The sequence below is a fragment of the Macaca mulatta genome, chromosome 9 (assembly GCF_049350105.2).
Source record: "Macaca mulatta isolate MMU2019108-1 chromosome 9, T2T-MMU8v2.0, whole genome shotgun sequence".
NCBI classification, from domain to species: domain Eukaryota; kingdom Metazoa; phylum Chordata; class Mammalia; order Primates; family Cercopithecidae; genus Macaca; species Macaca mulatta.
Window position 1 is genome coordinate 1,831,769 of NC_133414.1, and position 12,007 is coordinate 1,843,775.

General features: G+C 54.2%; 1 protein-coding gene across 1 annotated transcript in view; it reads right to left on the bottom strand.

The window, feature by feature from the left end:
* Positions 1-3,504: 3,504 nt before the first annotated feature.
* The window catches only part of ADARB2 (adenosine deaminase RNA specific B2 (inactive)), a 519,334-nt gene continuing 510,831 nt past the window's right edge, over positions 3,505-12,007 (bottom strand). Inside the window, exons 9-10 of the mRNA XM_001118272.5 lie at positions 5,344-5,522; positions 3,505-3,830 (exon numbers count right to left, since the gene is read on the bottom strand). Of these exons, the coding sequence (XP_001118272.4) occupies positions 3,654-3,830; positions 5,344-5,522 (356 nt within the window). The 3' untranslated portion in view covers positions 3,505-3,653. The remainder of the gene's footprint in view (positions 3,831-5,343; positions 5,523-12,007) is intronic.

Below are 12,007 nucleotides of genomic sequence, written 5' to 3' on the forward strand. Positions count from 1 at the left end.
AACCAGGCAGGAAACCACATTGCTGATCTTCCCGATGGGAAAGCAGTATGTGTTTTGGAGGCAGATAAAGGTGGCGTTGGTTTTATGAGGACTTTTGTAGGGGGCCTAAGCAGGCATGAATATAGACCACAGAAAATCTGAAGCAAGGGGCTCGGTGGTGTCAGGTGGTGGGAAGTGTGGGGGAGCCAGGCCGTGATTTTGAAGTGGACTCGGAGGGGCCGGCCTGACTTCATCAGCCCCCATTGTGTTGTGCCCAGTGTATTTTCAGGGTGACAGAAAGTGACCCGTCCCCTACTTGTGTCTTGCCCCCTCACTTGGAGGGGGGTGCGTGGCCACTCTTTTTTTTTTTTTTTTTTGAGACGGAGTCTCGCTCTGTCGCCCAAGCTGGAGTGCAGTGGCCGGATCTCAGCTCACTGCAAGCTCCGCCGCCCGAGTTTACACCATTCTCCTGCCTCAGCCTCCCGAGTAGCTGGGACTACAGGCGCCTGCCACCTCGCCCGGCTAGTTTTTTTGTATTTTTTAGTAGAGACGGGGTTTCACCGTGTTAGCCAGGATGGTCTTGATCTCCTGACCTCGTGATCCGCCCGTCTCGGCCTCCCAAAGTGCTGGGATTACAGGCTTGAGCCACCGCGCCCGGCCGTGGCCACTCTTAAGACCAATTCAGTGGTCAAAACTGCAGGGCAGACCTGGCCTAAGAGTGGTGCTGGGATGTTCTGACCTGGACCCAAGGGCAAAATCCTCAGGCATCAACACCAGCCTTTCTATCTCTGCAGAGGTGGCACAGCCCCTCCAGGCCCATCTGGGGCTGTAGGAATTCTGGGACCTGGGTCTTCCAGGCACACCTGGGGCTGTAGGAATCCTGGGACCCAGCTTTTCCAGAAACTCTTGGGGCTGTGGGAATCCTGGGACCTGGCCCCTCCAAGCATAGCTGCGGCTGTGGGAATCCTGGGACCGGGGTCTTCCAGGCACTCCTGGGGCTGTGGAATCCTCAGGCCCTGCCAGTTGGGAGCAACCTGTGTGTGGCGTGATCTGGTGTGGCATGCTTCCCGCATGTGGGGTCACCCCTGACTGCCTCGACTTCCTTCTCCTTTCACTACCCAGGGCCTGGGACCCTCCTCTCCTTACAAGGGGTCCCCACTGCAGCCCACATCTCCTCTGACAGATCCCTCCATGGAAAAGCTCCAGCACCTCAAACTCACTTCTGGCTGCTTTGGAAACTTTTCTCTTGCTATCAACCTTCTCTGAAGAGCTTTAATCTCTCCTTCCATGGAGTCTCCTGTGGACTTAATAAACGAATCCACACACTTGTACTAGTGGGTAGCGTGGAATTAATGTGTGGCTTTCTCCAATGTAGATGTCGATATTTCAGTAAAGTCTGAGTTGTTTCTGGAAGGTCAGTGCCTGAGACACCACGAATCCCAACCCCACAGGTGCGGCTTCATGGTGCTGGTCACTGGGTGGCTGAGCGCTTTCCGAGTCCTGTGAATCAGACCCTGCAGAAACAGTGTGATTTGGAGCCCATTGGGGGAAAGCATCATATGCTTCTCTAGCCAACATCTCAGATGAAGGTGATTTGAGGCCTGGGTCAGAGACTTTAGCCAGGAGCTGGCCGTGCTCCCACACGTTCAGGGGAGTGCTCGCTTCTGACGGCTGCGAACGTCTGAGTCTCCCATTGCCTCTTGACTCAGTTCTCTAAGCTTCATCTTAGTGATGTCAAGTTACCAGAACTTAATAGAAACTGGTCGTTTGAGCTTAGCTTTTGCACTGAATTAAGATTTCATTTATTTTTGTGATTTTTATAAAATATTAGTATGAGTCCTTTATTTGAAAAAATGTTCTCATATCTTTTGAAACTTTATCTTGAAGTTGCCTACTCCAGTGCCTGTTTTCTTTTCTAAAACACTCGACTGATAAATTTGGCCTTATTTTAAATCCCAGGAAAAGTTTCTATTTCCATACTAATATCCCTACTTCTTATTATCTTGTAACAAATAGCTACAACTCAGTTTCATTTCTGCCTTCTCATTATGATAACTGTAATTTATAGCACTCGACTATGTACAGCACGATGTTATTCTTGCACTTTCTGGGGTGGTCAGCTGGGATTATTTCCAGGAAGCCCACACTCCAGAGGTGGACACCAGCATCCAGAGGTGGACACCAGCATCCGGAGGTGGACACCAGCATCCGGAGGTGGACACCACCATGCTTTGCCATCTGCCATCACCGTCATGAATTTCAGAGATGGATTTTTTAAATTGGAGAAATGAGAGACTGGCTACCTAGCATGATGAATGTTAGAAATAAGTTATCGGTGATGAGATGGACAGCAACTCGAGGCACATGGATTACGTAAAGATACTTGGAAAAGAGCCTGACCCCTGTATGAATACAGCGCCTCGGTTCTCAGGGATGACGCTGTGGGCTAAAGCCCCTGTGTCCCATCTCCACTGTGAGCTGAAGGTCTCTCATGTTGGAAGCCTTCTCTGAGGGTCACAGAATCCTGCCTCTTACATTTTTTGACAGCTGAACTTTTTTGGGGTCTTGTCCTGCAAGCTGTTGATTGGAGAATCTGAAAGAGCGGAGAGCTGGTAGCCTCTCAAGCTGAAGGTAAAGGTTGTTTTGAATTTTATTTTATGCTTGCTTTCTAATGAAAATTTAGTTAAAAAGTCAGACTTTGATTAAAGACTTCATCTCCTTATTACCTGGTAGGGAGGTTATAGGGTGGTAGCTAACCCTTACACAACACAGACCTCAGTGGCTCTCAGTATCGGCCACAATAAACCAAACATGGTGATGGACTGAACAGGCGTGGGTGGCTTTGCAGCGTGCGTGGGCTGGGTGTTTCCAGGCTCCCCACCTCTGCAGCGCGCCTGGGCTGGGTGTTTCCAGGCTCCCTACCTCTGTAGCGCGAGTGGGCCAGGTGTTTCCAGGCTCCCCACCTCTACAGCGCGAGTGGGCCAGGTGTTTCCAGGCTCCCCACATCACAGGTCTTAACTCTGCCTCACGGGGGCTTTGGGACCTCTTCCTTCACTTTGCGGGAATGGCTTTTGTTTCTCTGGTTCTATTTTAGGTGATTGGTAATGTCGTGCATCTTAAAATATTTTTTGAAAGGAGGTGGAGTATAAAAACCGAAATGAATAATGAAAATAATAGAGGATTCTTATTGGTTTCTCTGGGGCTGGGGTGGGCATGGCTTTTCTCTTCGCTTGTGGCTTATCTTCATGTGCCCCCTAAAGCTGTGCTTGTTAGACCCCAACGTCGCCGAGAGGCGCACGCAGGGGTGGGGTGCAGGGACAGGGCCTGAGGCTCACTCCTGCCTGGCGATGCGTCGGTGCCGCCTTCCAAGGCCGCAGCTAAGCCCCCTTGCCTGAATGGAGCCCTTCCCTCGGATGCCACAGGAAGAGTTGGTGCTAACTCAACAGCACATGTGCCCCTGGGTGTGGGGGACATGGTTCTGGGGCCAGCGATCTGGGAAGAGGCATGTTCTGAATTCCAGTCTGGTTGCTTGTCCAAACATTGCACACGCGCGTGTTTCTGGAACACCAAAGGAAAACGAATGCAGGGAACCGGCCAACCCGCTGCGTCGCCCCCCAGACACGGCCCAGTCCCTCCAACGTCCCGCTCAGCTCCAGCAGCCAGGAGCCCGCAGCCTAGAGAGTCAGTAGAAACTGCTGCTGCTCTGGCGGTTTCCTCACCCAGGTGCCCAGGCCAGCCTTCTGAAAGGCCTTGAACAGCTGCTGTTTCACAGACTGGTAGGTGTGCGCCCCCAGCTTGGCCTCACAGTACATGGAGGGTGTGTCTCCGGGGCTGGGTGTCCGTGTGCTCAGCTGCAGACAAGAAGGAGAAAGAGCCAATCAGACACCAGCAGAAAAGGAGCTTCCACCAAGTGAGTTTTACACGCCAGGCATCAGCTCCTGGCCTTGGCCTTTTGCCTTTCTTTCTCCCACTATTACAGAGAGCAACCGTGACCAGGTCCTCCGGCTATTCCACAGGAAACCCAGTCATCGAGGAAACCCGCTTCATTCGACGTCTGAACGATCAGTGAGTGGGTAAACTTGACTGCTATTAAAAATATGAACACTGTGCAGGGGCTCCAGGTGGGGTGGGGGACGGAGGGGGACGGTGGGAGCTCAAACAGCATCACAGTGGGCAGGGAGCAGGCCGGTGAGAGTCACGCTGTTGGCCGAGCAGGAGGATGATGGAGCTGGGGCGATTCCTCTGTTAGCTTTCTGAGGTGTGCCAGGCAAAGCTTAGCAGCAATACAAGACAGGGATCAAATGCAGCTCTGATCCCCCCACCACAGGGCAGGGAGGCCAGGAGGGAGGAGGACCGGGCTGTGGGGGAGCTCCGAATCCCACAGCGGGTCTTCCAGGGAGGCACTTATTGGGGGGTCACCTCGAGCACGTGCAAGAGGAGAGGGCCCTTTTGTTCAGCAGGACGGCATAGATGCTTCCCTGACCTTCCCAGTCTCCAGGAGAAGGGAGACCCGGGCAGTGCCACTGAGCGGACAGGACAGAGACTGAGAGCTGCAGGATACTGGGCGCCTTGGCCAAGCTCAGAACTAATATGTGCAATTCTGAGTGTCCTCTAAGCTGGCGAAAATGTTTATTTTAGGTGTCAGTATGCCTACCCTGCTCTACCAGTTGACAAATGGACAACACTATTATTCTGGCTTGGAGTCATTGCTTGGATTAAAAAGTACGGAAAAATGAGCGAGGCATTTTTTATGTGTTGGCTGGTTTTTCTGTTATTGGTTGTTTTTGGTCACAGTCTATGCTGCAAACGCATACCAATGTGGATTTTGATTTAAAATCCAGAACTGTTGCCGTTATCCTTGCCTGTGAAGGAGAAAGCTTGCTCCTAATCGCTGATGTCGTGGAAATGCTTGGGCTTTGGGGTTGGGGAGAAATTCTAATCCTGAGATTCATTTCCTGTGAAATTTTGGGGAAATTACACATTTTTTCTGAGTGTCAGTTTCCTGATATCTAAACCGGGAATAGTGTCGACTTCAAAAGTCCCCAGGAGCTGCTCCTGTGACACCCGGAGTGAAGCAGGCGGTGCCGTGCCCGGTGACGTCAGGGGTTCAGCAATGAGCTCGTTTCCTGCTTCCGCAGCTCCAGGCTGGTCTGGGGGCGGTGCCTGGGGCAGCGGGGTCTCTAGCCTACGGGGGAAACGCTGCTGGCCTGGGCAGTGGGAAGAGGACACTTGAGGGGCGCTGGGTTTTGTGTCCTGCCTCTCGCTCCCTGCAGACCAAGTGGTGGCCTCTCCCGGGGGCTTGCTCAGGGCTGGAGCCAGGGTCTGGCTGGGCCCCGTTTCCCTCCAAGGATGGGTGCGACCTACCCTGCCGTACAGCCGCGCCCACCGCGCAGACAGCACGTGCTTGCAGAGCCGGGAGGGGCCCCCGCAGCTCCTCCGCCCCGTGGTGGTGTTGATAATCTCCAGGTCCACGCTGCCCACGACCCAGTTCACGCTGAAGGGGGGCGACTTCCCCGGCTGGCGCGCCTCGGCGTCACTCACGCCTGTCAGAGGAGATGGGCAAAGGCGGCGTTAACATTCCTGGCCCCACACGGGGCTCCCCCCAGGGCAGCTGCGGGGAAACGGAGCCTGTGTGCGAGCGGGAGGAGATATTCCCACGCACACCCTCCTCCCTTTTCATCCTCAGGACTGGCGGAGGCTGCAAATCGGGCAGGACCGTGGTGGCCGCCTCAGGTCCACGGCATTGCTGCGCCTGCATCAACCTTCTAATCGAAAAGATTTTAATAGTCTGGTGATAATAAAGCTCCTCCAGACTCCCTCCCTTTCTATAAATATTTGTGGAGTGAATGAATGAGCAGAGCCACGTGGAAGTGATCTGAGAGCGTGTTTCTGGGCACCTCTGTAGGCCCAGCTCTCCTGGAGGCTAAACACTGGGGCTTGTAAGCAGCAGGCAGCTCCCTGGCACCCTCGGGCTTACAGTTTAGCTGATGAGAAAAACAAAACAAAACAACGATAAAAACAAGACAGAAACGAGTGTAGGATCAGTTGATCTGCAATGTGATCCCGAAACAGCACTGGCTACAGAGTGTTTGAGACTCAGTGCAAAGTGGAAATATGGGGCCTTTTGTTAGAAAGTTGCGAAGAATTTCTAGAGGACAGTGGAGCATTAAACCAAGTGCGGGTTTGTCTGAGCTCAGGTGCCTGTGTGAGCTGCAGGGCTGTACGCCTACAATGCTGGTCCTGTCCAGAGAGAGCCGGCGTCTTCAGGGAAGTCCTGGTTTCAAATGTGTTGCCCCTTGTGTGCTTGGATTTTAACCTGGACCACACAGTCCTTGCAGCCCAGCTCACCCTGCAGAGGGGTGTTGAGGAGGTCTCCACTCTGGGGTGGCAGCTGCTTTGCAGCTGGGGGTGGGGCACTTTCTGGCTTCCAACTGTGGCCCCAGCCCTAACTCCTTGAGGTGCTCCTGTGCTGATTAGGGCTTCTGGAGATGCTGCCACGAGATGTCTGGAAACCCCAGGGGGCATCTACCGAGACCCTGCCCTGTGACGGCCTGAGGATTCCATCACATGAGATTCAGGTGCAGCTGAGCCCCCCCCCTCCCCAGTTCATTGTCTCTTTCAGTCCCTTCTGAAGGCTGCATTTGGCAATGTGACCCTCGGAGTGGGGAAGGCATCAGAGGAATACAGGCTGCAGGAGGCCAGAGGCAGCGCCCCAGAGACATAGTCCGATGCTTCCCACACCCAGGGCTTCCTCATGGCCCCGGCATGGTAGACGTGGCCCTCAGACATCCACGGGCAGTGCGGGGAGGTATGTGCTGTTTGGCCCTGTCTCTGCTCAGTCTCACAGGAAGACGCGTGGTTCACACAAAAGTGAGTCGGCAGGGAGTCCAGGCTCCTGCTCACAGCAGTGGCGTTGAGAGTCTTGGTTTATAACCCAGGATCCCTTGCTCCATTCATTCCTCCTGAATCTCCCACCTCCCGTGGCACCTGCAGGACCTCCTACCCGATGCGTTCCCCAAGCCCAGCTGCCTGGGCATCTCCTTCTCATTCATGTCTCCTCGCAGTTCAGCTCTGCCTCTCCAGCCCTGCCTGCCTTCCTGGCCTGCGGTCCTGCGGTGCTCGGAGGGGAGCGGGACCCCTGAGCTCTCGGGGGCCCATCATGTATCACGCAAGACAGCAGTGCCTGCAGAGAAGAACTTGGCGTCTTGGCCAGGGTATTGCATCCAGGCCACCCAAGTGCCTCCTCAGGTCCCCCGGTAGAGAGGCCCAGGTGTCAGGATTCGTCTGAGAGCAAAGACCTGGTGGGCTGAGCATGGTGCGAGTGGGTTCCGGCCATAGCAGACTCCCGGGAGGAAGCTGTCCCCATGTCATGTGGCAGCACAGCTCATGACACCTTCCTGGAACCTGGCTTCATTTAAATTCAGGGGAAGACCCACTCACTACTGAGCTGCACAGCCACAGACCCCAGATCCTCTGCTGCTCTCAGCTTCATCCACAAACCTGAGCTCTGTGGACAGACCGAGCAGACGTCCCACCCCACCCACCTCGAAAGTGACCTGGTGAGCTTCTGCCGGCCTTGGATGGGCAGTGTGGGACACCAAGTGAATCCCGTTCACGTCAGCTCTTCCTTTTTCCTTCAAGTGATCCATGGTGACAGCTGCCACTGAGAGCCAGGAGGGACAATCTGGCCTGTTGGCCGCTGTGGCCGTCCTACTGGGCAGGGGCCGCCTGGGCAGGAGGAGCCAGCTGCCAAGGTCAGGGATGACCAGGAACTGGGAGAGGCAGTCACTGCCCTGATCTGTGTGCGCTGGGTGGCCTCCCCTCCCCTTCCCGCTCCCGTCATCAGGCGGCCTCCCCTCCCCCTCCCGCTCGCATCACCAGGTGGTCTCCCCTCCTTCTCCTGCTCCCATCCCTCTGGTCTCCATGACTGTCAGGATCAACCACTGGCGCTGAGCTGCAAAGTCTGAACTCAGAGGAAAGCCTTGGGAGCCTGAGGTCTGCACACGACCTCCTGGTTCCTTGTCAGGACACCCTGGCTCTGGTCTGGGCCCATCTCCCTTCTCTTTGTGGAGGACAGCGTGGGCAAATTGTTGCTGGTCCTTGGCTGGCTGCCGTCTGATGGGGCTTCCTCCCAACACTCCCGTCTGCCAGCCATGATGAGGCCCGAACACTTCTGGGAAGGCAACTGTGAGGACGTGGGTGTGAACCCAGCATGTGCACTGCTCCACACGCGGTGGGAGGAAGGAAGGAGCTGGCGGGTGGGCCACGGGGTCCAACCTTGCACGGGGGCTTCTCCTTGCCAGGGTGTGGTCCCATGTGTCCGAGTGTGCACAGGGAGGACGGCACCTGCTGTAAATAACATCTCAGCTCACCTGTGACGACGAAAATCACACTGCAAATCATCCAGTTCTAACTACAACAGCCCCACAGACTACTATTTAACATAGAAAGTGCCGTAAACCCAGGAGCAATCTTCAATATCCAAGCCTGTCCCTGACCCCAGAGGTGGAAAATGCACCCCAGGGGCCTCTCCCACTGGCCAGGAACCAGGTGGCTGGAGTTCTAGGCGGTGTGAGTCCCGTGGCCCAAGGTCATCCTCCACTTACCACTCTGTGACAGGTGACTTCTCTGCTTCACGAGGTGATGTGAAGATCAAATCAGGCAAATGGGAGCACATTTTGGAGCACCCAGGCTAGGAATGCTGTTGTCTTCATCGGAAGGAGGATTTGAAGGCCAGCTGCAGTTTGTTTCGTGCTCTCCAAGTCACACAGATCAAAAATGTTTCTAGTTAGATCACAGGGAACGTTTCCAACTTAGTTACAATCACCTAATTGTGTCCAGGGAATGGAGGAACCGACCAACAAGCAAAGGTCAGAGTTCCTTTCATGGCAAACACATTCTGTTCCCTTTATTTGTCCTCTGCAGGGGACAGGGCAGTGTGCTTACACTTTGAGCTTCTAGGGAAGGGTCCGTTCCCCTCTGTGTTCTGCCGGCAAGAGAAAAACTTCCCAAGGCAGCCTAGAAGAATAGCAGTCCTTTTTTCTTCTACCTTCTTGTCTTTTTTTTTTTTTTTTTAAATAAACCTTCCATGGAGAGATAGTGTTGGGATGTTTTCCTGAATATTCACACCGACAGTCGTTTCTGACTTCGCTGTAACTAACATCTGCAGCTGATCACGCCCACGGAGTGGGAACCGTGGCCCAGATCCCTGAGTCTCATGTACAAAGACACACGGATGCTCATGTCAGTCTCACCATTAGGTTTTGCCGTTAATGACTCTCTCCGTGGGACAGATCCCTCATGGTGAGGGGAAGTGCCGTCAGGAGCGACCTGCTTGCTCTGAGGAACCAGGAGTTTCCTTCTCCAGTGTGGCCAGCAGCCAGGCCCTCTTCCCACGCCGGGGCCAGCCCTCCCGCAGCAGGTGTCCAGGCTCCAGGAAGGCCGTCTCTTCCTCACCGACATGGAAGGGCCGTGGCCTCGTGTGCTTTCACTCTTTTTCCATTTCCCCGCGGCCCGAATCACACTCATGGAGGTAACTCCCTGTCCTGGGATGTCTCCCGAGGACACTCCAGCATTGGGACATCAGGTCACCCCAGGCTCTTCCTTTCTTTGTTTTATTTATTTGGACCTGGGGGAGACTGTTGGTTTCTCAGGGGGCTTCTGCTCATACGTGAATGATCCCACTCACGGGTCACTGATTTTATAATTTTCCACCAATTTCCAGGTGCTTCACGAAGATGCGCACAGTCTTCTGGGAGCCGGTGCAGTTGCTCGCACACGGCGTTCCTGTTGAGCACATTCCTGGCCATGGAGAAGTGGGTTTCCCGAGGGTTGAAGGGTGTTAGGGCTAAACTTTAGCTCAGGCTGATTGCATTGCTAGCAGTAGTTGTAGACAGAACCAGACAAGGTGAAGACACATGTGCTCAGGCCTAGAAACGAAAGCCTGGCTTGTGTTTAATTTTAACTCCTATGGCTGGAAATGTGAAAATGTGTTAACTCCTGGCTCATTCCTCCTGAAGTGGGCATCGGCTGATTGAAGATGGAACTCGAGTCCCAAGGACAGAGGGCGTCTGCAGCTGCAGGGGCACCTGCTCAGGCCTGTCCCACCCTGTTCCTCCAGATACCACAGCAGCACATACCTAGTGACCCAGTCCACCCAGAACACATGGCACTACCTCCTTTCCCCAGTTCACAGCCCTAAATGTCTCCTGGCTTCAGGGAATCTCCAGCAGTAAAAGGTGCGAACAGACCTGCGGCGATCGCAGGATGGAGACTGTGCCGTCCGAACTGAGAAAACCTGAGCATCAGGCCAGCTGAGCTCTGACGAGAAACGCGTCCTCCCGAGAAATCACACGCAGAAACCTCAGTGCTGTGGACAAACACGTACACGCTTGCACGGGGCTCCTGTGCTTCTCACTCTGCAGGCTGCCCTGTGAGACCAACATTCCTGTGAACCTCTGGCATCTAGAAGCTCAGACAAATCCAAACTAACCCCATGGAACGCTGGGCACCTCCTGCCTTCAGTGAATGGCAACACAGGAACAGTACTGTCTGTTCTAATGTGGTTTCCACATGCACGGAGCGTTGTACTTTTGTAGGCTGTATTTGTTTTAGGTGATTTCTGTAACACATTGCTACACATGTGGTGGTTTAAAAGAGCAGAATTCTGTCCTCTCATAGCCCTGGAGGCCAGAAGTCTGAAGGTGCAGGCAGGGCTGTACCCCCTCCAGAGGCTCTGGGGAGACCCTCCTTGACTCTCCCAGCCTCTGGTCAATCCCGGGCTCCCTGGCTTGTGGCGGCTTCGCTCCCGTCTCTCCCTGCGTCTTCACCGGCTTCTCTGCATGTGCCATCTCTCCCCTGCCTCCCTCTTTTAAGGACAGAGGTGGCTGCAGGCAGGACCCGCTGAGATAATTCAGATCATCTTCCGTCTCACGATCCTTAGTTTACTCACCTCTGTAAAGACCCCTTTTTTTAGATAAAAGGTAATTTACAGGTTCAGGGATTCGAACTTGGCATTGGTGGGGCCATTGTCCAGCCCACTGGGAGTGAACCTCGGGACTGGTCTAAGGATGGAGTGAGCAGCGCTCTTCGCGGAGGAGGGACAGCCCCACACTCTGGGCCCCACACTTCGCAGAACAGGGGGGTTTGCAGGTGGCAGCTCGTGGGCTGCTTCTCTCCGCACCTGTTTCTTTTCCTCTGTGCCTTCTGCGTGTGATGAGGACCGGTGGGGCTCATGGTCTGGGATGGTGGGGAGCCTGCAGCTGCCCAGAGAGCAGTTCTGTGCCACCGGCTGGGTGTGCAGAGTGACCTGGAGACGCATGGGGCACCCAGCACGTGCACCTGCTGAGTGAGGGTGGCCTCTGTCGGGTAGGACCTTGGATTTGAAAATTTGTGTAGGAAGCCCAAGGAACGATGAGGAAAAAAAGGTGGTGTCCCTGAAACACTGTGTAGCCTGGTGGTGAGCAGGGTCGGGCCCACATTTTCTTTAGTAATTGCGCCCGAGCGGCCTTGGGAATAACGCCCTCGCTACCTGAGCAGCTTCTCCCTGAGCCGTCTGTCACGGAACCACGCTCACAGACGCTTGTTAAACCTGGTATGTAACTCAGGGATGTGTTGGCATTTATTAATTTGTGAATATACCATGCAGCATATGGGCCATTCATCTTTGATAACATTTTTAAGGGAGCTGTCATATTTCAGAGCAGATCTGTATGGGAATAAGCTGGTCTCCCGGAGCCTTTGGCACGAATATTCTGCCAGGCTGTCTGGTATGCAGAGATTGACTCGATGGGACTGTGTGACCTTTTCGCTAAATGCACACAGTCGTGTTAGCAGTGGGCTCTGGCAGCAGAAAAAAGCTGGACTCACTTCTGTGACGTACTAGCAGTGTGGCCTCTGACAAGTTAATTAACCACTCCTACCAGCACCCTTCAACTACCACCGTGATCACCACGACTACTCCTGTTACGTCACCATCACTAGGACTCGGGAGGTGAATCCACAATTCATGGATGAAAGTGAGTTTTAC